We start from the raw sequence: 24702 nt of genomic DNA on the forward strand, positions 1-24702 counted from the left end.
CCATAGAAAGCAGTCCTTCTCTTCCGCGTCGTATCAGTTATATTTTTCTACGTGGAAATAGAGCTCATGATTGTGCTGTCTTCTATATTCACCTTTGTCTTTGATGGTGCTCATGATTATAAATATTATTAATTAATTTTTTATTGCCTGGTAGCCATACAAACAATACTATTTTATTTTTAATTTCCAAACAGGATTCACAGATCATGAGACAGCAGTTCAAAACATGGTTGTGTATCAAAGAAAAGCAGAGCAAGTGTCGAGGAAGGATTAAGACTGCTTTGCATCACGAGATTCTATTGGACAGTAGCAGTGAGCACTCCTTTGTGGCAGATGTGGCTGTGGCTGAAACAGAAGTAAATATAAAAAGGCACAACTGAGGAAAGAGAACAAGAGAAGTGTCCATGCCAGTAACTGATAAATGAAGACGAATTTTCAAAATTGCATTAAAAAGGCTATAAACTTGTAACAAAATTTCCAAAAGATCATGCCCTTGGAACTGAACAAAACCCTAAATCCGGAGATAAAATAATCTTAACTGAAAATTTGTTGAGATCACTGAATGGTTTGAATTTTCTAGTTGGTGAAAGAATTATTGATCAAACCAGAAAATTATGATTTTCAGTGGGTGAAGATTCAATGAAACTCTTACAAATAGCAAGGCTTCACCTGTTTTTTATGCTTTTTATGCTCTATTACTGACAAAACTGAGAATTAAGGAATATAATCCGTTAAGGAAACCTTCCACTCAGAAAAAAGATTTTAAAGTTACGCTGATATCAGCTTTTTAACGTGTGCTACCATAGGTAATTACGTTATGATTTGAACCACCCACCTCATCATCAGCATTGTCCAGCTCCATGGCTAACTGGTTAGTGTGCTGGCCTTCGGCCAAAGGGGTCAGTACCGTGTTCGATTCCCAGGTGAGTCTGGGATTTTAACCTTCCAATGAATTCCGATGGATGGGAGGGGGGTGTCTCAGGATGCCTCTTTAATTGCAGGTGATGTTTGTGACAGAAAGTTCGAGTAGATTATTTAGGAAATGAGGAGGTGAGGAAACATGCAGACAATGTGCTGCATTATTCCCTTAGTTCTCTTGGATGATGCTTGGCTTGCTATCATGTACTGTATAACGCTCCAGGAGGAAACAAAATTCTCACAGTTTTTGGACTATATGGTAGAGCAGTGGATGAATAACCCAACGATGCCTTGGCAGATATAGAACTTACATCAGCACTGGCACCGAACAACAAAGCTGCGCTAAGCTGAATGCCTCCATACAATGCCACGCTCCAGACGAAAGTCTTCGAAAACATCTTTCTAATCCTCATTCTGATCATTATAATTATAATATTAAAATCATATAATTGTATCATCTTGATTCTAAAATGTAGAGGACAGATGTGTTGCAATAAAAATAGAAAAACGAATAAGAAAGTTAACATAACTTAATGGGTATATTATCATTTAGACTTTCGCGGCCCATGTAACTATGAATGATATAATATATCGGGATTATGCCATGTTGTTGTTGTTTGAGTCATCAGTCCATAGACCGGTTTGATGCAGCTCTCCATGCCACCCTACCCCGTGCTAACTTTTCGTTTCTACGTAACTGCTGCATCTTACATCTGCTCTAATCTGCTTGACATATTCATCCCTTGGTCTACCTCTACCACTCCTACCACTTACACTTCCCTTAAAAACCAACTGAACAAGTCCTTGGTGTCTTAAGACATGCCCTATCATTCTATCTCTTCTTTTCGTCAAATTTATCCAAATCAATCTCCTCTCACCAATTCGATTCAGTATCTCTTCGTTTGTGATTTGATCTATCCATCTCACCTTCAGCATACTTCTGTAACACCACATTTCAAAAGCTTCTGTCCTCTTTCTGACCTAGTTATCATCTATGTTTCACTTCCAAACAATGCCACGCACCAGATGAAAATCTTCGAAAACAGCTTTCTAATCCCTATATCAATGTTCGAAGGGAGCAAATTTCTGTTCTTAACAAAGGCTTTCCTTGCTTGTGCTAGTCTGCATTTTATGTTCTCCTTACTCTTGCCATCATTAGTTATTTTACTACCCAAGTAAAAACAATCATCTACTTCCTTTAAGACTTCATTTCCTAATCTAATATTCCCTGCATCACCTAACTTTGTTCAACTGCACTCCATTACTTTTATTTTGGATTTAATTATTTTCATCTTGTACTTCTTATCCAAGACACTGTCCATACCATTCAGCAATTTCTCTAGATCTTCTGCAGTCTCAGATAAAATAACAATATCATCAGCAAATCTCAGGGTTTTGATTTCCTCTCCTTGGATTGTGATTCCCTTTCCAAATTCCTCTTTGATTTCCTTTATTGTGTGTTCTATATAAACACTGAAAAGGAGGAGGGGACAAACTGCAGCCTTGCCTCACTCTTTTCTGGGTCGCTGCTTCTTTTTCAAAGCCCTTGATTCTTACCACTGCAGACTGACTTTTATACAGCTTGTAGATAATTCTTCGTTCTCAGAATCTGATCCTGATCATCTTCAGAATCTCAAATAGCTTGGTCCAAACAACATTATCAAATGCTTTTTCTGGATTTACAGACACCATGTACATGGTCTTGTCCTTCTTAATTCGATCCTCTTAGATCATACATGAAGTTCTGATTGCTTGACATGTTCCTACATTTCTTCTGAAGCCAAATTGATCTTCTCCAAACTGAGTCTCAAATCGTCTTTCTTCTCTAAATAATACCACTTAGATCAGACATTAAGTCCTGATTGCTCGACATGTTCCTACATTTCTTCTGAAGCCAAACTGAGTTTCAAATCGCCTTTCTTCTCTAAATAATACGTGTTAAAATTTTGCAGGCGTGAGATACCAAACTAATGGTGCGGTGGTTTTTACCCTTGTCAGCATTGGCTTTCTTGGTAATAGGTATAACAACATTCTGCCAAAAATCGGATGGCACTTCTCCTGTCTTATACATCAAACACACTAAAGGAAATAACTTTGCGATGCTGGTTTCTCCTAAGGTAGTCATTAATTCTGAGGGAATGTCATCAATTCCAGGTGCCTTATTCCTATTTTGGACTCTCAAAGCTCTGTCAAATTTTGACCTTAAAACTGGGTCTTCCATTTCATCAGCATCAACAACCTCTTGCTCTAGAACCATATCATTAGGCCTTTACCTTGATACAACTGTTGGATATGTTCCTGCCATCTTTCTGCCTTGCCTTCTTTCTCTAGAAGTAGCTTTCCATCCGAGTTCTTAATATTCATACACCTAGCTTTCCTTTCTCCAAAGGTTTCCTTGATTTTCCTGTATGCAACATCTACCTTTCCTAGGACCATACAATCTTCAATCTTCAACATCCTTGCACTTCTCCTTCAGCAATTCTTCCTTAGCTGTCCTGTACTTTCTATCCACTTCATTCTTTAATCACCTGTATTCTTTTTTGCCCTCTTCATTCTTTGCAGCGGCTGTGAGCTTGCATTCGAGAGATAGTGGGTTCGAACCCCACTATCGGCAGCCATAAAGATGGTTTTCTGTGGTTACCCATTTTCACACCAGGCAAATGCTGGGCCTGCACCTTAATGAAGGCCATGGCCACTTCTTTCCTACTCTTACGTCTTTCCTATACCTTCATCGCCGTAAGATCTATCTGTGTCAGTGCGATATAAAGCCAACTGTAAAAAACCATTCTTTGCAGCCTTGTATTTTTGTCGTTCATCAATCATCAATCAGGTCTAGCATCTCCTGAGTTATCCATTGATTCTTAGGTGTTCTTTTCTTTCTTCCTAACATTTCTTCAGCAGCCCAGCTGTCCTCATTCTTCACAACTGTCCATTCTTCCTCTGTCATGTTTCCTTCAGCCTTTTCATTTTAGTTCTTGTGCAAAAAATGTTCCTTGAAACAATCCCTCACTCTCTCTTCCTTCGACTTGTCTGGATCCCATCTCGGATTATTCCTTCCTTTCTTCAATTTCTTCAACTTCAGGTGGCATTTCATGACCGACAAGTTGTGGTCAGAGTCCACGTCTGCTCCTGGGAACGTTTTGCAATCCAACACCTGGTTTCTGAATCTCTGCCTAATTATAACGAAGTCTATTTGATACCTTCCAGTGTCTCCAGGTCATGTCCACATGCAAACCCATTGTTTGTGGTGTTTGAACCAACTATTAGCAAGGACTAAATTATGATCAGTGACTATTGTTGACTGATATTTATTGTGTATCTTCTATTGTCACTTATGTTTGCTAGGCAGCATTATGGCTATAATTATACAAAAAGAAAGCCTGTGGCATCTGAAGCCATCTCTTTTCAATTTTGACTCAGTTAATTTTTAACTGTTAACTGTTAGTGTTCCAAAAGTTATATATTTTAAAAAAACCTGTCAACAGCAAGTTAATTATATAGACAGAGGGACATTCCTTATAACAATATGCAAGAAAAGTAGCAAGTAGCAACTACTGCATTTGCTAGCACTTTTTTGACAAAAAAAATGTGTGAACATTTGACGCAAGTGTAATAGACTGATATAACTTGAAAGCAATATTCTTTAAACCATGAGAAAATAATGCCCATATCAAGCTGGAATAATAATAATAATAATAATAATAATAATAATAATAATAATAATAATAATAATAATAATAATAATAATAATAATAATAATAACAATAATAATATTAATATATATATATATAATATATATATATATATATATATATATATATATATATATATATATATATTAATATTGTTGTTGTTGTTGTTGTGAGGTATGGCTATGAAGTGTTTACATCCATTTATTAGTATTTACATGGTTAGATACGAACGATTGTATTATTTGTGAGGTTATGTCATGAAACGTGTGCTGAATATATAGACCCTATTAATATGAATTTAGTTAATGTAAGAATCCGTAATTAATAGTATATAATTTATTATTATCTGTGTATTTGATGTATAATTCACCACAATATTGTTCAACACATTGTAATATCCAGAATGGCGTATCTTTCACACTAGATGGTTGTATACAGTTCTTTACATTATATCCAGGCTATTAGGCATTCTAGAATTTACGAGAAGATATGTTGTGACATATCCTTCCAGAAGCTCGGCCAGGCAACATATATAAAGAGACAGCCTCGATGGTGGAGTGGAGTTATTGTTTAACAGGAGTTGTTTTGATGATCTGTGTGGAAGTCGTATTAGCCATGTTGTGGAAGTCAAGTATGTGAATTGCTTTTGTTGAGTTGGTAGTTGACATGCCTCTGGTGCAGTCTTCTGATTCTTCGTGATAGGCAGTTGTTAAAAATGGTGGTTTATTGATGTGCAAGTATAAATAATTGTAAATAAAAACCGTGTATGTAAGTGACAGCATTTTGTACGCGTCTTTGTGAATACATCATTGGCGACCGTGGTGAGGACAGAAGAAAATTTTCGAGTGAATAAGAGTGTAAGTGCGAATTAAAAAAAAAAAAAGCAAGTGATACTAGAAAATATGACCATAGAACAACTCAAAGATGAACTCGCCAAGGGAAATCCTCAGACGAATGGCAAGAAGAAATTGGTGCAGATGCAGTTACAAGAAGATAGATCTCTTTGAAAAAGGCGAAGATCCCGAAAGGTTTTTTTGAGGTCGACGAAACATCTGAAGATAAGGTAAATTATTACCAAAATGTGTTCTAAGTTAACGAACATGATATAGACACTCAATTCTACCTTAACAGACCAAATTTCAAAATTAAATGACAAAACGTCAGATGTCGATTCACAAGTGAATTCCACCTTAACAGAAGTAAATGACAAAATTTCAGATGAAATTTCTCAAGCTAACTCTGTTTTAACCAGACAAATATCACAAGTGAACATGCAGGTTTACAAAGTAGAACAGGGTCTAGAATCGAAAATTTCAACTGTAGATGCTAAAATTTCATCCCAAATTAACGAAGTCACCAATCGATTAACACAGCAGGTATTGGACATAAGGTCAAAACTGGAACAGGTTGAGCAGATCGATAGAAGGATCAGCCAGCTGGAAGGGAACGTTTCGAACCTCAAAGAGGTGGTGGAAACCTAGGTTTCTGGCATAAAACAACAGGTTGAGGGGGGGAATTTCTACCATCGAGAGAAATTTTGGGAGCCGCATTTCTGCCGTTGAAGGAAAGTTAGTAAACCAGATTTCGAACCTCAAGGGAGAAGGGCAAGATGTGAGAAAGAGCATCCTTGACGCAGTAGAAGATAGGTTAACTCGAACAGGACCTGTTGCCATGCCTCTAAACCCCTCAAACCTAACCACCAGTACAGGACACCTAGACCCGAGGGTGATTACAGACAGCCTTCCACAATTCCACGGGTGACTGGAAGAGAACCTGACTAGCTTCATCGAGGGATCGGTCAGTCTACTAGGACGGACTAATCTACCGGAGGACATCTTCGTTCAACTCATCACAGCGCGGTTAAAGGGGCAAGCCACTACTTGGTGGAATAACTTGAAGGGCTTACATTTAAACTGGGCAGACTTCAAGATGGAATTCCTTGCTAGGTTCAATTCCGAAGGCGTGAAGAGCTCTGTCAAAAGGAAGCTACAGACTGAGGCACAACCCACTGGCATGAGAGCTAGTGCGTTAGTCCTACAGAAGTACCAGCTCTTCAAGCGTCTGCACCCGAAAAGAAGTGAGAACAAGATCTTACCAAACATCACAGAGCTGCTCCACGATAAGATTCGACCTCTAGTGAAAGTATCACAACTGAGATCCTTTGATGATCTACGTAGAATCATCGCCCAGTTGGAGGAGGAACACAAGAGCAAAGCTACGGAAGAGACCCGCTCAGTTAGGAAGTGCTACCAGTGTGGAAGAACGGGACACCTGAAGAACAAGTGCCCAAACTTGACGTCGGAAAACTAGGTCCGGCCTATTCTTGATTGAGGGGAGGATGGGACTGGGAATGCGCCTCAAGATACGACAGACAAGCAACCCTGGTCAAGTAGGAGAAGGGTTGGTCAGATTGTGAGCAGAAGAGGCCAACCTCACCCAGCTATCATCTTAAGGATAGGCAACAAGAATTTTTCCGCCATACTCGACGGCCAAGCAATGGGACTGTTGCCAGATTACTACCGCCTATGAAGCCTCACCATCTTGGAAGGGTAGTGGAAGCAGCAGACGGTGTAACCTATTCCATCCAAGGACAGACTAACCTAACTGCTAAATGCATGGACCTGCCTATTGTAATTGATGTTGCAGTGATTCAGAACCTAATACCTGATACAAGGTAATCCTCGACTATGCAGCTCATGAAGTCTTTTTGGGAAAAGACAGACGTCTGAGGTTCGCCTGGCACGATAGAGATCCTTGGACCCGCAAGGATGCGGAAGTCCATGTAGACCTGGGAGATGCGCCTTAAAGACTTCCTGGAAATCACCAATAACCCTCTTAGTACCAGGCCCAGGTGCTCAGAGTATGCCAAGAGTGCCAGACAGATTTAGAGATTTTTTCAGGTTCTCACTCTCTGGAGTACATAGTTCACAAATATTACAACTATGATATGAAATTTGTATTAAATGTTAACGAGAAGCCACTCTTACAGCGGAAATAAATTAGAACACTAAAATGCTCTTGGGTATTTTGAAAAAAAAAAATTCCAAACAATTTTAAAACACCAAAAATTAAAAATCTGAAACAAAACACACAAAAAAAACAGAAAATTCAACTTGACGATTAATATTGATGTCTTCTTTGAAATATCCTATTTCAGGTGAATAAATCTAAAGTTTCATATTTTTATCTTCAGTATTTTAAGAGTTATGTACAATGGTATCGTAATATACAATTGGTATGTTCAACAATGGGATCGAACCTGGAACATGGGTTGTAGTCAGGGTAACCTGATGGTGATAGGTTATCATTGTTCACAAGATGAAAGAATCTCAAGATCAATTGGAATCTGTTTCTTGAGAGCATATTTCCAAACCATGGAATATAATGGGAGTTTTTGACCCAAAAAGAAAATATGCTCGGCCTTCTAGTTATACCCATTTCCAACAAAACAGCAATGAAAGCCTTCATTTCAGTCAATGTAACCGGGCGCCACTGCTATACTCTGGCATGTGGTGAAAAGACATGATTTCTCATATCTGTTTGTCTCTGTAGTTATGAGGTTCCATAATTGAGCCATGAAAAATAAAATAAAAATACCTATAGGTTAGCGTCTGACAAAGGGGCGTGTCTCGGGCCAGGAGTATCATAATAATCAGGTGAGGGTTGGTACTTTGCATCTTGACCTAATTGAATTTCACGGACAACAGGAAATTCTTGCTGTTGGATATTGTTAGAGCCGTCACCATCATCAGTACTGTCACTCAGACGGTCATTACCAGGTTCAATGTTTATATTCGGACAATGAGCACATGGTTGAGTGTTTACAGAAAACTCGCTGTTATCACTCCCAATAACACTTTCACCTTCCCATTCCTCACTACTTGCAGGAATGAATTCCTCATCTGAGTCTTCATCATCCTCTTCTTCACTAAAAATTATTAAGATATACAGCCAGTTCGTCATCGTTAACTAAATAACTTCTTCCGCTAGTAGCCATTTTACTCACGCGGCATGGAGAGCATACGTCGTAGAAAAACACGGACTTTAAAAATTCAATGCGTGATAATGAATGAATTTACGCACCATCTAGCGGCGTAGTTAAAATCTAATGACAATTCTCTATGGACTCAGCACATAAGATGTTGCAATCTGACGGCCCAAGTTGTACAAACTCGTATAGAATTACGCGCTATCCAAACAACGATATATCGTGGTTGGCACTTTACGCGTATATATGGAACAACGATATATCGTTGCCTGGCTCTCTACGGGATAAAATAGGACAGTATACCATGGTAACACTCACCAATGAATGCAGCGCTTCCTCACCCATCAAGCAACGTCCATATCCAATGAACTCGGATAAGCGCAACTTCATCACTCAGAAGATTCAAGAGATGGAAGAGCAAGGTCTCATCGAACCCTCTACATACTGTTGCGCTTCACCTATCGTCCTACCGAAGAAGAAGAAGAAGGAGAATAAGAATAAGAATGGGAGTATCAACTGTGTATGGACTTCTGCAGGTTGAATGAGGAGGCCGTTAGTGATGCCCACCCCATGCCCGACCTGAAAGGATCGCTGAAACAAGTAATGGGTCTAGGATTTTCAGCACGCTGGATCTGAACTCCGGATACTGCCAAGTGGATGTCAAGCAAAGTTCTAGACCACTGACTGCCTTCATGACACCGAGAGGATTGTACCAGTTTACAGTTAATGCCTTTTGGATTGAAGAATGTTTCTGCAACCTTCATGTGACTGATGTTACATGATTTCTGCCAAGTGAATCTCGACGACATATTAATTCACAGCACAAATTTTCAAGAACACCTTGTACATCTGAGGAAAGTGCTGGAACGACTGAAGATTCATGGACTGACTTGCCAACTGAAGAATTCCATTTCAGCCAATCCCGTGTAGAATATCTTGGCCATGTCCTAACATCTGAAGGCTTAGAAAGGCAACCAGAGAAGAATAAAGCTATCAAAGAAGCTGAGCGCCTGCGGACCAAGTGTCAGGTACGTCAGTTCCTTGTCTTGTGTGGATGGTATAGCAGCTTTGTGCCACACTTTGAAGAGAAGGTAATACCACTCACCGACCTACTCCATAATAACCGCCCGTTCCAATGGACTAGCAAGGAAGAGACAGCATTCCAAGGCATTAAAGCTGTGATATATAACTCTCCCAGTCTAGCCATTCCTGACTCTCAATGGAAGATGTGCCTGCAGACAGACACCAGCGACTCCGGCCAAGAAGCAGTGTTATTCCAGGAGAGGAGTGACGATGGAAGGGACATCATCGAGTATGCCAGCAGATAGCTATCTCCCACCGAACAACGGTACTGCACTGCCGAGAAGGAAGCCTTAGCCGTGGTGTAGGCCATGGGCAAATTCAGAGGCTACTTGGAGGGAAGGAAGTTCCAGCTCTACAGAGATAATACCGCATTCAGGTGGTTGAACTCGGTCTCTGGCTAAAAATCTAATTTGATACGATGGGCTTTGTTAATCGCAAAATTTTATTTCGATGTGTGTCACGTCTCAGGATTGACAAACATAGGAGCAGACAGTTTATCTAGGCACCTGGGGATGGAACCTGAAGCTAGGAGCACCATTATCGAGAGTGAGTTCCCACGAAAACACCAGAGTGAGCCCAAGTAACCTGTCCTTATGACCATCAAGAAGGAACTTGATATGGAAGTAATTAAAAAATGGCAAGAACAAGATAACCCTTTCAGACCTGAAAGAAAACTGGAGGTGTGAATTTTTGTTTGTACGTCAAGAACTGACTAAAATGCTCCTCAATACACATATTAATAGTTTATTTTACAAAATAAAAACTAACATCCGAAAAACAGGACCCACACAATTGTGCGTATCAAAATTCAAAACCTCGTTGTATCACGTACGATGGTGTAGCTTCGAAATTTACGTTCACTAACCAATGTACACACTTCATTGAATATATTCCGGTATTCAGTAAAGCTTCTAGATTAATATAAACGCAGTAAATAAATACTTACTTTCGGCACTACTGCTTCCTGCCATCTCGCCGATCAACTGTGCTTTCTAAACTCTTCTTCCTTCGCCCTGGCGGTCAAGCGCATACTAAAATCAATTGAAATACACGCCACGTGTCCTGCACAATCACTGCAGTCCGGTGTAGCACCGAAAAAACCTCAAATACGGTCAGGGATAACTAAAATACGAACCCGCACAATTGTGCGTACTCGGTCTAAAAAGGATAAGCCCTGTAGGACCATAACGCAGTGGATTAGGAGACAGAACACCGATAGTCGACTTGTTCCGAGGGAATTCAAGATGTGCTGCAAGAACATTCGTGTTGATGGAGGACTCTTAATGTACAGATCGCACCCCTCCGACATGCCTGCAGTAGTGGTGATCCCTAGAGAGCACATGACGGACATCCTCGAGAAGTTCTTCGGCAGCATGGAAGCCGAACATCCAGGAGGTGAAGAGACATATCAGTCTATCCGATGAAGATTCTTCTGGGTCAACATGCAGAACGACATCCTGGACTATGTGAAGGGGTGCTACATCTGCATCTGCACCAAGGCGAGCAACAGGAAGGCAGATTTCAGTCAGTGAGAAAGATGGCCGCAATGCCCTTGGGAGGTCATAGCCGTGGACTTGATGGGGCCTTATCCTAGAACACCACGGGGTAAAACAGGACTCCTAGTAATTATCAACCGCTTCACAAGATGGATTGAGTATTTCTGATACCAGACACTACGACGGTGCGCATTACCAGTCTACTACAAGGTGAGGTATTCAGCCGATAGGTTATCCACAGTGCATTCTGTCAGACAACGGGAGTCAGCTCACATCAAGGAAGTGGCAGCAAATGATGACTGAATGGAGTGTGGAGCACTGGACCACCCCTATCTACAACCCAAGGACCAATCTAACAGAACGACGGAACCAGGAGCTAGAAAGGATGTTACGCGTCCACCTAATAGACAAACAACATCGACTGTGGGACCTTCAGATACCGCAGTCACTCTTTGCCCTGCGACGACGCATCAACCATGTCACTGGCTATTCCCCCGTGAAGCTGGTCCTTAGTTGACAGCTATACAGCACCGGGGATTGGGAGATTCGTCCACCACCCACTTCTGGTCAAGATGATGCAGCTATTTCCCTGGCAGAGTTGCAGCATAAGCAGCAGCAGGATATCAAGGGGAAGCAAGTTTTGACCAAGAAGAGATACCTTACCCAGGCTAAGACTCAAGATGTCGAAGAAACCCAGATCTTCTTACCAGGCCAACAAGTACTGTGACGTACCCACCCAGTCAGTAATAAGATTGGAGGGTAACATGCAGGTCTGGCACCTACGTGGGTTGGTCCCATCGAGGTGGATAAGCAGCTGGGTCAAGGGGTTTACTTACTAAAGACCAACCTTCCTGTCAAGGTCCATGCATCGGAGTTGCGACCAGTCACCCAACCACTGCGCATCTAGAGTAAGCCTCGTGCTGCCACGAGTCCACCTGTAAGAGAGGCTTCTAATGATGCAGCACAACTGGGTCATCATGAGGAGAACGCATTGACTATCATCGAGGAAGAGGCTGGCAGTGAGGCAACACCGACCCCCGACATGGCACGACCTGGTCAAGATGAGGAGAGCACATCCAGCAACGTCGAGGAAGATAAAATCTACAACCAAGGCAAAGTCGACGAGTGTGATAGACTGTTGAAATTGTTTTAATTTATATGGGGGATACTGACGCAAGTGAAATAAACTGATATAACTAATATATTCTTTAACCCAAGGGTAAATAATGCTGATATCGAGCTTGAATGATTATTATTATGATTATTATTATTATGACCTGTGAGGTATGGCTATGAAGCGTTTACATCCATTTATTAGTATTATTATTTACGTAGTTAGGTACGGACAATCATATTATTTGTGAGGTTATGTCATGAAACGTGCTGTATATATATTAATATGAGTTTAATTAATGTAAGAATCCATAATTAATAGTATATAATTTATTATTACCTGTATGATGTATAATCCACTACAATATTGTGCAACACACTGTAATATTCAGAATGGCGTATCTTTGACACTAGATGGTTGTAGAAAGTTCTTTACATTATAACTAGGCTATTAGGCATTCTAGAATTTACGAGAAGATATGTTGTGACATATCCTTCTAGAAGCCTGGCCGGGCAACATATATAACGAGACAGTCTCGATGCTGGAGTGGAGTTATTGTTTAACAAGAGCTGTTTTGATGATCTGTGTGGAAGTCGTGTTAGCCGTATGGTGGAAGTCAAGTATGTGAATTGGTTTTGTTGAGTTGGTAATTGACATGCCTCTGGTGCGGTCTTCTGATTCTACGTGATAGGTAGTTGTTAAAAATGGTGGTTTACTGATGTGTAAGTATAAATAATTGTAAATTAAAACTGTGTACGCAAATGACAGCATTTTGTGTATACATCACATGTTTAGACCTAGATATCTGCAGGGATTTGTGTGCAAAAGATCATATTCCCAAAAAAAAGACCATTAAATTTGCATTAGGCTATTGAAACAAGACAACTGGCATACTTACCCTATTCACTGTTACTGCCTTCAGTCTCAGAGCTATTCTTGTGTGCATCATTTTGATCACCATCCCATGCTGCATCATCCTAACTTCTGTCCAACGCATTTGCAATGCCCGTCTTCAAGAATCTCTTCACAATAACGTCTGTCGACACCATAACCCATGCTCTCATAACATGAGTTCAACTGACGGTCTCTTTATTTTGCCTCCTGGCATCAGCTCACGCTCCCCTCCCGCCATGCATTTGGCGTACAATTTACGTATGTTATCCTTGAAGAGTTTGTTGACGGAAACATCTTAAGGCTGTAGACAATGTGTGAGTCCACCAGGAATTACGAGATCTGTTTTCATTTCCTGAAGACGTTTCTTCATGTATTCCACCAAGTGTCCGCGGAAACTGTCCCCTACTAGCACTGCTGGGAATCTAAGCAGTGCCCCTGGCCGTGCTCCCCACACTGTATGGACCCAGTCCTGGACAAGAGCTGTATCCATCCATCCTTTCTCTTGAACCCATACATAAATGCCTTTGGGAAACTTCGCTTTAGGCACAGTTTTCTTTTTTAAAATAATGTACGGTAGCAATTTTCTTCCATATGCGGTTATTGCTAGCATGACAGTGCAACGCTGTTTTTCACACGCAGTTGTACGTACAAGCACGCTAGATTCTCCCTTCTTGTTGATGGGGGTGTTGCATGGCATGTCAAAATTTATCGGGGTTTGATAAGAGGTAATTGTTTTTCTTCCACATTGCTATCACATGGTGACGAAAATCTATGATTTAATTGCTGAAAATGCTTGGCATTCTCTCACAGAAAGATGTTCACCTTCGCAAACACAATCCCTTTCGTATCATGAATCTACGGATCCAACCCAGGCTCACTTTCAGATCCCAACAGCTGATTCCTCCTTTAATCGCTAGTTTGCGCGCTTTGAAATGTAGCATCTCGTGCGAGATACTAAATCCATCATTCCGCAACTCTGTAAGGTAATGAAGTAACTTGTCTTCCAACTCAGGAAAATTACCAGTTTTAAGCCGTCTGAATGCCTTTTGTGTTTGGTTGGTGGTTTCTAGCGCAGATTTCTGTTTACGCCAGTAACAAACATTAAACTCAGTCACACTGAATTCTCGACTGGTAGCTATGTTACTATGTTCTTTAGCATATTTTATCACTTTGAGTTTAAATCCAGCTGTGTAACTCCCACGTTTCTACATAACTTAAAGATCGACCTACACAAGAAAAATAACTGAGAAGCAACAATGAAACGTGAAGACAGAATACGGGTACTTGTTGACAATACAACAGATGGACCATACCTAATACCGTGATCACTTGACTGCCTGGACAGGGAAACACTCCCAGTTCACGCGATCATCTCTGCCGGACAGGTAGATAAGCATATTGACAAAGACGGAAGAGGGAGAGGGATGGCTAAGTGTGACTGACTGGCTAGGAATACGGTCTTGGGGTAGGGGTTTGCAAGTTAGGTATTTTTGTTGCAACAACTAGCACCCACCGTTCTGCAGGTAGAAAGAAATGCAGCTTCTTCTTGTACTGTCACATACAAAGTACCATAACAGCAATTGGTACAGTCCCCAATATTTTAATATAGGCACGTCCACGGAATACCCAAACTATATTTTGTGTATGAGCCAAACGTCTTTAAATAATAATAATATTTGCTTTACATCCCACTAACTACTTTTACGGATTTCGGAGATGCCGAGGTGCCAGAATTTTGTCCAGCAGGAGTTATTTTATGTGCCAGTAAATCTACCAACACGAGGCTGATGTATTCGAGCACCTTCAAATACCACTGGACTGATCCAGGATCGAACCTGCCAAGTTGGCAAGTTGTTTTTAATTTATTTCAAATTTACGTAGTATTTAAGAAGGTACCTGTTTAAGATGTTCTTCAAAAGATAAATACTTAGTGAATTTACCTAAGCAATGTGAAACAGCTGAAGATGTTTTAAAGGGGAACGAAACATGTACTGTGTATGATTAATTGATCTGCTTAAATGCAAATATAAGTATCAAAAAGGTGGAAGATTTCTTATTGTTATTCTTTGTAAATCTGCCTTATGCTGCACAAACACAAATAGGACTTATGGCGACAATGATGGGATAAGAAAGGGCTGGGAGTGGGAAGAAAGCATCCGGGGCTGTAATTAAGATACAGCCCCAGCATTTGCCCGGTGTGAAAATGGGAAACCATGGAAAACCATCTTAAAGGCTGCTGCCAGTTGGGTTCCAACCCACTATCTCCCGAATGCAAGCTGACAGTTGCACCCCCTAACCGTATGGGCAACTCACTTGGTCCAATTCCTTAGGTTTCGACATATTATACCCATATATTTTGAGAGTTAAAAGCTAGAACATCAAGTTAGTGCGTGGATAAAATATTTCTCTATGCTAGCAGTATAGATTCAGCTCTTTGGGGGTGAAGGTCAGGGCTTACTTCCTTGAATTAGTCATCCAGCAGCGGAGATCTGAGCAATGCTTGCGCTGGAGACTGAATAGCTTTCATTGGTGGTAAGTGATCACGTAGAAGGCGTGGCAGATAATGCGTTAATTCAAGGTTAGCGAGACAGCTTGAAGACTATTCCAGATCATGCTATCCAGAAAGAAATTCTCTTTAAAAGAAGTACGCTGGGCAAGAGACGCCAAGATTCATTCTCATACTACTTTGGACAAGGAACACTATTAGGGTGTTGTAGGATAAAAAAATTAGTACAACTAATATTGTATTGCAGTAGTAGCCTATATTAATTACCTTATTGTCGAGTGATCTTTGTGTATTATCCTAGACAATACTTCTTTCCTTTCATTCTTATTTTGCACAGAATAAGTTACTTTATTTTTCCTTTCTTTGTAATTATTTGGTAAAGAATGGCTAAGGAGTGCAAGTGCAGGAACTGCGGGTGTGGCCAGGCATTAAGGAGTATGAGGGAGGAGTTGGAGAGTTTGAGGGAGATAATCAGGATTCTCTCAGAGGACAGGAAGGAAAGTAGGCCTCCCTCAAACAATGTTCACGATACAGTAGGTGTAAAAGAGGGATGGGAAAGAAAAGGGGAATTGTAGAAGACAGAGGTCTAATGTTTGAAGGGGAAGGAGATTGCAGACTAAGGGCTCTATTCAGAATCAGAATTCAGGAGAAGTGCCTGTGGGAAATCGGTACGTGTCACTGCAGGTATAATAACAGAGGGAAAATGAGGAACAGGGAACTGTTGCCGAGAAGTGTGGAAGTAGGAGGAAAGGAAAAGGTAGGAAAGGGAAATGTAGAACAGAGGATAGGAAAAGACAGGTGGAACACAGTCATGGGAGGGAGAAAAGGGAGGGGGAAGTAGCTTCTGGAGTAGTGAGGAAAGATGGGGTTGACCAGGAGGGGACGGGATCAGATGAGGTGGGTAGAATTAGGCTCTGCTCATGGGGGATTTCACTGCTAGACATGTGTGTGGAGGAATGGGAACCAGGATAGAGTGTTATTCAGAAATTAGGTAAAGACAGATGTTGATGAAAGTAGAAGAGAAGGAGGGAAAAGAGAAGATGGTGGTGTTTCATGTTGGTATTAACAACGTAAGGCAAGCAGGTGAAAGTACCAACATAGCTGGGGATGTGTGGGATCCGGTAAATGCAGCATGGGCAAAGTTTAAGGAAGTGGAGAATGTTATCAGTGGAATACTGTGTAGGAGAGATACTGACTGGAAGGTGATTGGGAATTTAAATGAGACTATGGAGTGGGTATGTGGGAAACTAGGAGAGAGGTTTCTGGATATTAATGAGTGGGTAGGAGATAGGGATCTGCGCTCGGATGGTCTTCACTTAAACCGCAGTAGTACATATAAGTTAGGAAATTTGTTTAGAAGGGTTATAGGGAGGTAAATTCAGGGAAACGGGATGGTCTAGGGAGCCGTGATAAAGGAGCAGGGATCTGGGAGTCAAGCAGTAAATGAAGTACTATACAGAAAGGGATAGAATTATTAATTTAATAGATATATACTTATCAGATATTGTAATAGGAGGTGAATCATGGCTGAGAAATTATATAATGGATGTAGAAATTTTCTAACGGAACTGGAATGTTTAAATACAAAGTATGTTACAGGTGTTACTTTTTTACTTTTAATATCCACCTAATCAATACAAAGAGATCTTTTTTTTTTTAGAAATTAAATATTATTATAAAATGTTAAGGGGCATGTTTCGCCCATATTAAGGGCATCATCAGCCTCAAACTCAAACTTGTATGGTGAAAAATCAGCATCCTGATTGTTCTTACAAGTTGTAAAAAGAGGATATCAATGTAGGTGTTTGTCTAAACATAAAAGTTATTAGAATGTCTTTGGTGAAAATCGTAGTATCAAGCTGCATGTCATAAGTTCACACGATTATACCTTCCGGAGTGTTGAGTCAATGTGCCCAAAAACCTGTTGAGGGTAAAGCAATAAACAGCTCAATCTTTATAATGAAACAGAAATGTGTTTCCTTGAATACTCCTGTTGGAATGTTTATCGTAGAGATAGGATAGGAATGATAGGAGGGGGTGTATTCATTCTGGAGAAAGAAGAATTTATAAGCTACTAAAATGTTAAAGACGACAAACATGAAATTCTAGGTGTAAGGCTCATCTCTAAAGATAATAGGCAACTTGATATCTTTGGAGCATACAGATTGGGAAAGGGTAGCGCTGACGCTGATTCAGAATTATTTGACAAGATAATCGGCTAAGTGGGAAATGATATGGAAAGGAACGTGATTGTAGTTGATATTCTTAATTTACCAAATGTCAAATAAGCTATTATGGGAAGGGCAGCTGATTCAGAAAGTGATGGAACCAACTAGAGAGAAGAATATTCTGGTCGTGGTGCTGTTAAAACCAGATGAGCTCTATAGAGAAACCAAAGTAATAGATGGTATTAGTGAACATGAAGCTGTTTTTGTCGTAGTTAAAAATAAATGTGATAGAAAGGAAGGTCTTAAAAGTAAGACTATTAGGCAGTACCATATGGCTGATAAAGCAGGCATGAGGGTGTTTTAAAAAGTAACTATGATTGGTGAAAAATGGTAAATAAAAATGTAAACAGACTCCGAGATGGGTTTAAAGCAATTATTAAGGAATGTGAAAACAGCTTTATACCTTTAAAGGTGGTAAGGAATGGTAAAGACCCACTTTATTATAACAGAGAGATAAAGAGACTAAGAAGGAGGTGTAGGTTGGAAACAAATAGTTAGAAATGGCTGTGGAAGTAAGGGGAAATTGAAGGAACTTACTAGGAAATTGAATCTAGCAGAGAAGTTAGCTAAGGATAACATGATGGCAAGCATAATAGCCAGTTATACAAATTTCAGTGAAAAATGGAAGTGTATGTATAGGTACTTTAAGGCAGAAACAGGTTCCAAGAAGGACATTCAAGGAATCATTAATGAACAAGGGGAGTGTGTATATGAGGATCTTCAGAAGGCAAAAGTATTCAGTCAGCAGTATGAAAAGATTCTTGGTTACAAGGATAATGTCCAGATAGAGGAGGTGACTAATGCTAAAGGAGTATTAAAAATTTACCTACTATAACAATGACATTTTTTACAATAAGATACAAAAGTTGAAAACTAGAAAAGCAGCAGGAATTGATAAGATTCCTGGGAAGATATTAAAGACAATGGGTCGGGATACAGTACCAAATCTGAAGTACTCATTTGATTATTTTTTGCATGAAGGAGCTATAATAAATGAATGGAGAATTGCTATAATAGCCCCTGTGTATAAAGGAAAGGGCGATAGACATAAAACTGAAAATTACAGGCCAGTCAGTTCGACATGCATTGCATGCAAGTTTTGGGAAAGCATTATTTCTGATTATATTAGACATGTTTGCAAAATTAATAACTGGTTCGATAGAAGGCAGTTCGGCTTTTGGAAAGCTGAAGCTCAACTTGTAGGATTCCAGCAAGATATAGCAGGTCTTGGATTCAGGAGGTCAAATGAACTGTATCGTGATTGTCCTGTCTAAGGCATTTCATGCGGTAGATCATGCGAGACTACTGGCAAAACTGAGTGCAATTGGACTAGACAAAAGAGTGACTGAATGGGTTGCTATATTTGTAGAAAATATATCTCTGAGAATTAGAGTAGGTGAAGCTTTATCTGACCCTGTAATAGTTAAGAGGGGAATTCCCCAAGGCAGTATTATTGGTCCTTTATGTTTTCTTATATATATAAATGATATGAGTATGGCCAAAACATAAGAGGACGAATCAAAACGGTCAAAGATTGGTTGAATTATGCAGAAATCACAATCTTATCTTAAAGTCAACCTACTTTAAAATGAAACCCCATAAATTAAACTTGGAAACATTCTGATTTCTGAAAAGGTGATTAGCAACTGGACCACTTTTGCATGGATTAATTTCACCATCATGAAATCTACAATGTCAAAGTCTTAAGGGGAGAAGAATCAGGGTGAGATCACTATGTTGATAAGATCAAAATAAAATTAACTTCAAGGGTTAAGAAAAGACCTCCAGATAAATATAGAAAATAATTTGACCCTACCACCTTAAGAAATAATAGGGAGTAAAATAGGAAAACAGGAGAAGGATCTGTCAACACTAATACATTAGAAGAACTGACCACCAAGCTAAAATCAATAGCAGAAGAGTTAGCTCGAACAAATCCTAGGAAAAAACATGAATGTGGGATGAAGAATGTGACCAGGCAATTGAGGGAAGACATCAAGCTTGGATAAATCATCAAGCCCAAAAATCGGACAAATCAAATTTAGAACTAATAAAACAAAGAAAATCAACCCACAAAATCATCAGACAAACCAAATGCAAACATCCTGAAAATACCTTACAAAGGATAGAAGAGATTTTTAACAAAAAAAAAAATCATGAGATTATTATAAAACCTTTGGCAAACACTTTAAAAATAAGCAAAGCAAATCCATCTCCGTATGAGCCTTGAAAGCCCTTGGAGGGGTGGAAGGTAACCCCGGCATGTGATGGTGTGGAGTGGTGAGCTCTGTGCCCGGCCGCCTTTGTCCCCAGGGATTAACCTGGTACTAATTTTTGGTGTAGGCTGAGTGAACCTCAGGGCCATATGCACCTCCGGAAGTGGAAATCTCGTTTCTTAAATTTTACGACTTCCTGACGGGGATTCGAAACTATGTCCTACCGGGCGAACTGAGCACGCCTTTACCGCCTTGGCCAGGCAGGTCCTTAAAAAATATGAGCCCCCAATATTAATGCTGAGAGAAAAATCAGGAAGGTTAGCCCACAGTAACCAAGAAAATGCAGAGATCCTCGCAGAGATATTCAACAACCTTTTAAATTGCGATGACGCACTGGAAACATTGGAAGTAAATACTTACACACCTGTTTTAACCACCCCAGATCTAATATATCCTCCAACTATCAATGAGGTAGAATTCACAATTAAGGAACTAAAAAATTATAAGGCATGTGGTGAATACCTAGTCTTTGCAGAAATCTGGAAAAATGTAGGGAAACCAGCAATCATAAATTTACATCAGCATCTAGTCAAAATGTGGACCACAGAGAAAATCCCAGAATATTGCACCTCAGGTGTAATTCATCCATTATTCAAAAAAGGAGATAAAACTAATCCAGACAATTACAGAGGAATAAACCTTTTGGACTGCACTTACAAAATTTTCTCCCACATAATTTACAATAGGATAAAAAATATTCTGGAACCACAACTTGGAGAATACCAAAGAGGATTTCCCCCATACAGAAGTTGCCCGGACCAAATTCTCAGCCTTAAACTAATATCACAAATACAGAAATAAACAGCTGTTTATTTCATTGATAGATTTCAAAAAGGCTTATGATAGTATACACATACCCACTCTTTTAAAAATCCTCGGATCATATGACCTTCATCCTAAATTAACAAAAAAAATTGAACTAACTTTAACCAACATAACTTCATAGGTAAAGTTCAGGGAAGAAATGGCAAATGCTTTTACAATAAATGCAGACCTCAGACATGGTGATGGATTATCCCCATTGCTCTTCAACGTGGCTCTAGATCGTGAAAATTTGGCAAAAAGAAAACCCACCTAAAATCAAAATTGGAGCAAAACCCCAGATGATTTAGCTCTTTTAGTCCTTGACATGGAAGAAGTCCGTGTCCAGATCACCAGTCTCCAGAAAATTGCATTAAAAATAGGATTACAAATATCCTTTGAGAAAACTGAGATCATGCCAATGAAACCCCGTGACATAAACAAAGTCATCATAAATGATGAAAAAATTCACACAGTCCTACAATTTAAATACTTTGGAGAAATCATTATGCATAACTTAAGCGAGATAGCAACATGGATAAATAGAACCAACAAAATGAAAAAGAAAAGCACAATTTCTAATCTGGTCAACTTATAACAAAAAATGCTTGTCAATAGACACTAAGATCTGAGACTACAAAACTGTAACTTTGTCCAAAGCTACTTATGCTTGTGAAACCCTGTTCCAAATTAAACATTAAAGAAGAACTGATCAGCTCCTCAAAACTGAAAGAAGAATTATTAGAACTTGCATAAATAAAAAGTACCAGGTTGAAGGAGTCTGGAGAATCCTCCTCAATATATCTGTCTGGATCAAAGAAATTCAAGAGGATCTCAAAACAGTTGGACTCAAAATTACAGGAATATATGATTGGTCTGTCTCAGTCTCTTCAAACAACTTTGAAAGTGAAGGGTATAACACCGCATCTCCTGCTCTAACACCTGCAGAACTACAACAGTCAGTCAACTGTTTAAAAACTGTATGTGATTGCTTTGGTCTTGCCATTAATGCAAAAAACGAAGGTACTTGCACAACCTGCCCCAGAATTAACTCTTCCTGAGTTCAGTATCTCCATCTTAGAAACAACACTGGAACAGGTTGATCACTTTTCATATCTTGGAAGCATCTTTTCTAAACGGTGTACCTGCAAACAAGACGTTGATAAAAAATTGGGGCTGCTCATGCAGCATTCGGACAGTTAATGCACAGAGTCTTCATTAATAACGACCTAAAACTGCATACCAATCTCATGGTGTACAAAGCCGTTGTCATTTCCACGTTGCTGTACGGCTGTGAAACTTGGACACTATCGCCGTGATATAAAAAAATTGAGCGCTTCCACTAAGAGAAAATGAGATTCATCTTGAATATTAAGTGGGAGGACTATATGACCAACATGGCAGTTCTCGACAAAGCGCAGCTAAATAGCACTTAGGCAACATTCATTGCTCATCAACTGAGATGGTCTGAGATGGTTAGACCATGTTCACTGCATGGGTGACACCAGGCTTCCCCGCCAAATTCTTTATGGTGAACTTTGCTCTGCAGAAGACCTCATGGAGCCCCTCTTAAGTGTTTTAAGGACCAGCTGAAACACATCATGAAGACAATTGGTATAGATACACTTAAGAAAATGGAAATTGCAACACCATGAAGGCATTGGTTGTTTGTGTTGATTTTCAAGATATGGAACGATGCCATGTAGGTATGTAAACGATCAAAGTTTCAGACCCATTGGATTGTTGCTACAGGTCTCCCCATGTGATTGGTCGCGGAGGAATCACCTCCAGTATACGGACTCTGGTGTAGCGTAGTTGACTTGCAATCTGTGCAGAGAAGTGTTCCCCATCAAACATGCCTCGATGACAGAGAAGAGCATGCTATCAACAACTGTTGCCGTTTGAGAGGGCTCGGATAATTGGGCTGTGTGAGGCTGGATTATTGCTAAGGACTGTTACTGCACGTGTTGGCCGACAGGCATCTACGGTACATGGTCAAATGAAGGTACCCACACTCGTAAACCTAGCACAGGCCCAGCGCGACAGACAACTGTGAGAGAGGATCGCCGCATCATTCGGATGGCCCGGATGGAACCCCATGCAACAGCAGCGCAAATTCGAGCAGCTGTGGCACCCCACGTTACACAACAAACAGTTGGTAATCGCCTAGGTGCAGCTGGCTTATGAGCCCGTGTTCCTGCAGAAGGTGTTCCATTGACCCCACAATAGCGACGCGTAAGGCTGGCCTGGTGTCGAGAAAGATCAACGTGGGTCGACGAATGGCATAGGGTCTCCTTTAGTGATGAATCATGCTTCTGTCTTGCCCGCAGTGATCGCCGGAATTGTGTGCGCCGACGTACCGGGGAGAGGGGCCGCCCAGATCTTATTGTCGAGAGGCACACAGGGCCAACACCAAGCATTATGGTCTGGGGAGCTATTGGCTTTAATGTGAAATCACAATTAGTGCTTGTTGATGGCACTATGACTGCTCGACAGTACGTTGATAGGGTACTCAATCCAGTGGTTGTCCCTATGATGGCGAACATTGCTAATGGGATGTTTCAGCAGGACAATGCCCGGGTTCACACTGCACGCATCTCCAGAGAAGCTCTCCACGACATCACAACCTTAGAATGGCCTGCCAGATCCCCGGACCTCAGTCCTATTGAGCATGTGTGGGACATGATGGGTCGACAACTGGCCAACCGTCCTCAGCCCCACAACTCTGGAACAACTGAGCTGTGCAGTGCAGCAAGCATGGGCCACAATTCCTCAGGAAGCGATCCAGGGCCTTATTGACTCCATGCCTCGACGAATTCATCAATGTATTGCAGCTCGTGGTGGGCACATCCTGTATTGATTGTTGTCCAAACTTGCGGTCAGAGGGACCTGACAGTGTAATCATTGAATCACAACCGAACACTTGTCCTGCATGTTCAATTGCAGCAATGTAGCACCATTCCTTCTGGGTGTTGCAATTTCCATTTTCTTCAGTGTATACAGACATGGGAAGAATGTGCTGTGGACTGTTCACTATGGCGGAACACTAAATCCACCGCTGTCAACTTGCTTCAAAGGGGCCGCAGACATCATGAGGCCAAGCGACAAGCAAGAAAACTCTGTCAATTACAACCCCGCCCTCCTCCATCCATTCAGTGTGATTTGTGTAGGCGTATGTTTTATGCCAGGACTGGTCTGTTTAGTCATCGCAAACACATCCGAAAACTGAGTTGAAATGATCAATGTATGCAGGAAGAAGTTATATATACTCAGATCAAGTTACAGCCGACGATGATGATGTGCTCAAACAATGATAAAAGTGAACAGTGCATTTTGATGTATAAGGTAAAACAATGTTAAATGAGAATTGTATTTCTTATGTATTAATTGTAACAGTTGTAGCGAATCTGAAAATTTAAAGCTACGTAACAGAATTGTGGTGAAAATGAAATGGTGTACGGCTTTTAGTGCCGGGAGTGTCCGAGGACATGTTCGGCTCGCCAGGTGCAGGTCTTTTGATTTGACTCCCGTAGGCGACCTGCATGTCGTGGTAATGATGATGATGATGATGATGATGATGAAGACAACACGTACACCCAGTCTGCGTGCCAGCGAAATTAACCAATGATTGTTAAAATTCCCAACCCTACCAGGAATTGAAGCCAGGACCCCTGTAACCAAAGGCCAGCATGCAAACCACATGGGC

General features: G+C 40.5%; 1 protein-coding gene across 3 annotated transcripts in view; it reads right to left on the minus strand.

The window, feature by feature from the left end:
• LOC136858381 (transmembrane protein 179) overlaps positions 1-24702 on the minus strand; it is a 267306-nt gene that overhangs the window by 31831 nt on the left and 210773 nt on the right. Inside the window, exons 5-6 of one of the 3 annotated variants that reach the window (XR_010858634.2) lie at positions 8917-9064; positions 85-345 (exon numbers count right to left, since the gene is read on the minus strand). The exons of 1 other annotated variant lie outside the window; for it this stretch is intronic. Coding sequence is in view for 1 of the 2 variants with exons in the window: in XM_067137883.2 (XP_066993984.1) it covers positions 271-345 (75 nt within the window). In the remaining variant the exon portion in view is untranslated. Of the gene's footprint in view, positions 1-84; positions 346-8916; positions 9065-24702 lie in introns of those variants that run through there. One more of the 3 variants, XM_067137883.2, reaches the window with a different exon arrangement.

This window comes from Anabrus simplex, chromosome 1, assembly GCF_040414725.1.
Source record: "Anabrus simplex isolate iqAnaSimp1 chromosome 1, ASM4041472v1, whole genome shotgun sequence".
Classification (NCBI taxonomy): domain Eukaryota; kingdom Metazoa; phylum Arthropoda; class Insecta; order Orthoptera; family Tettigoniidae; genus Anabrus; species Anabrus simplex.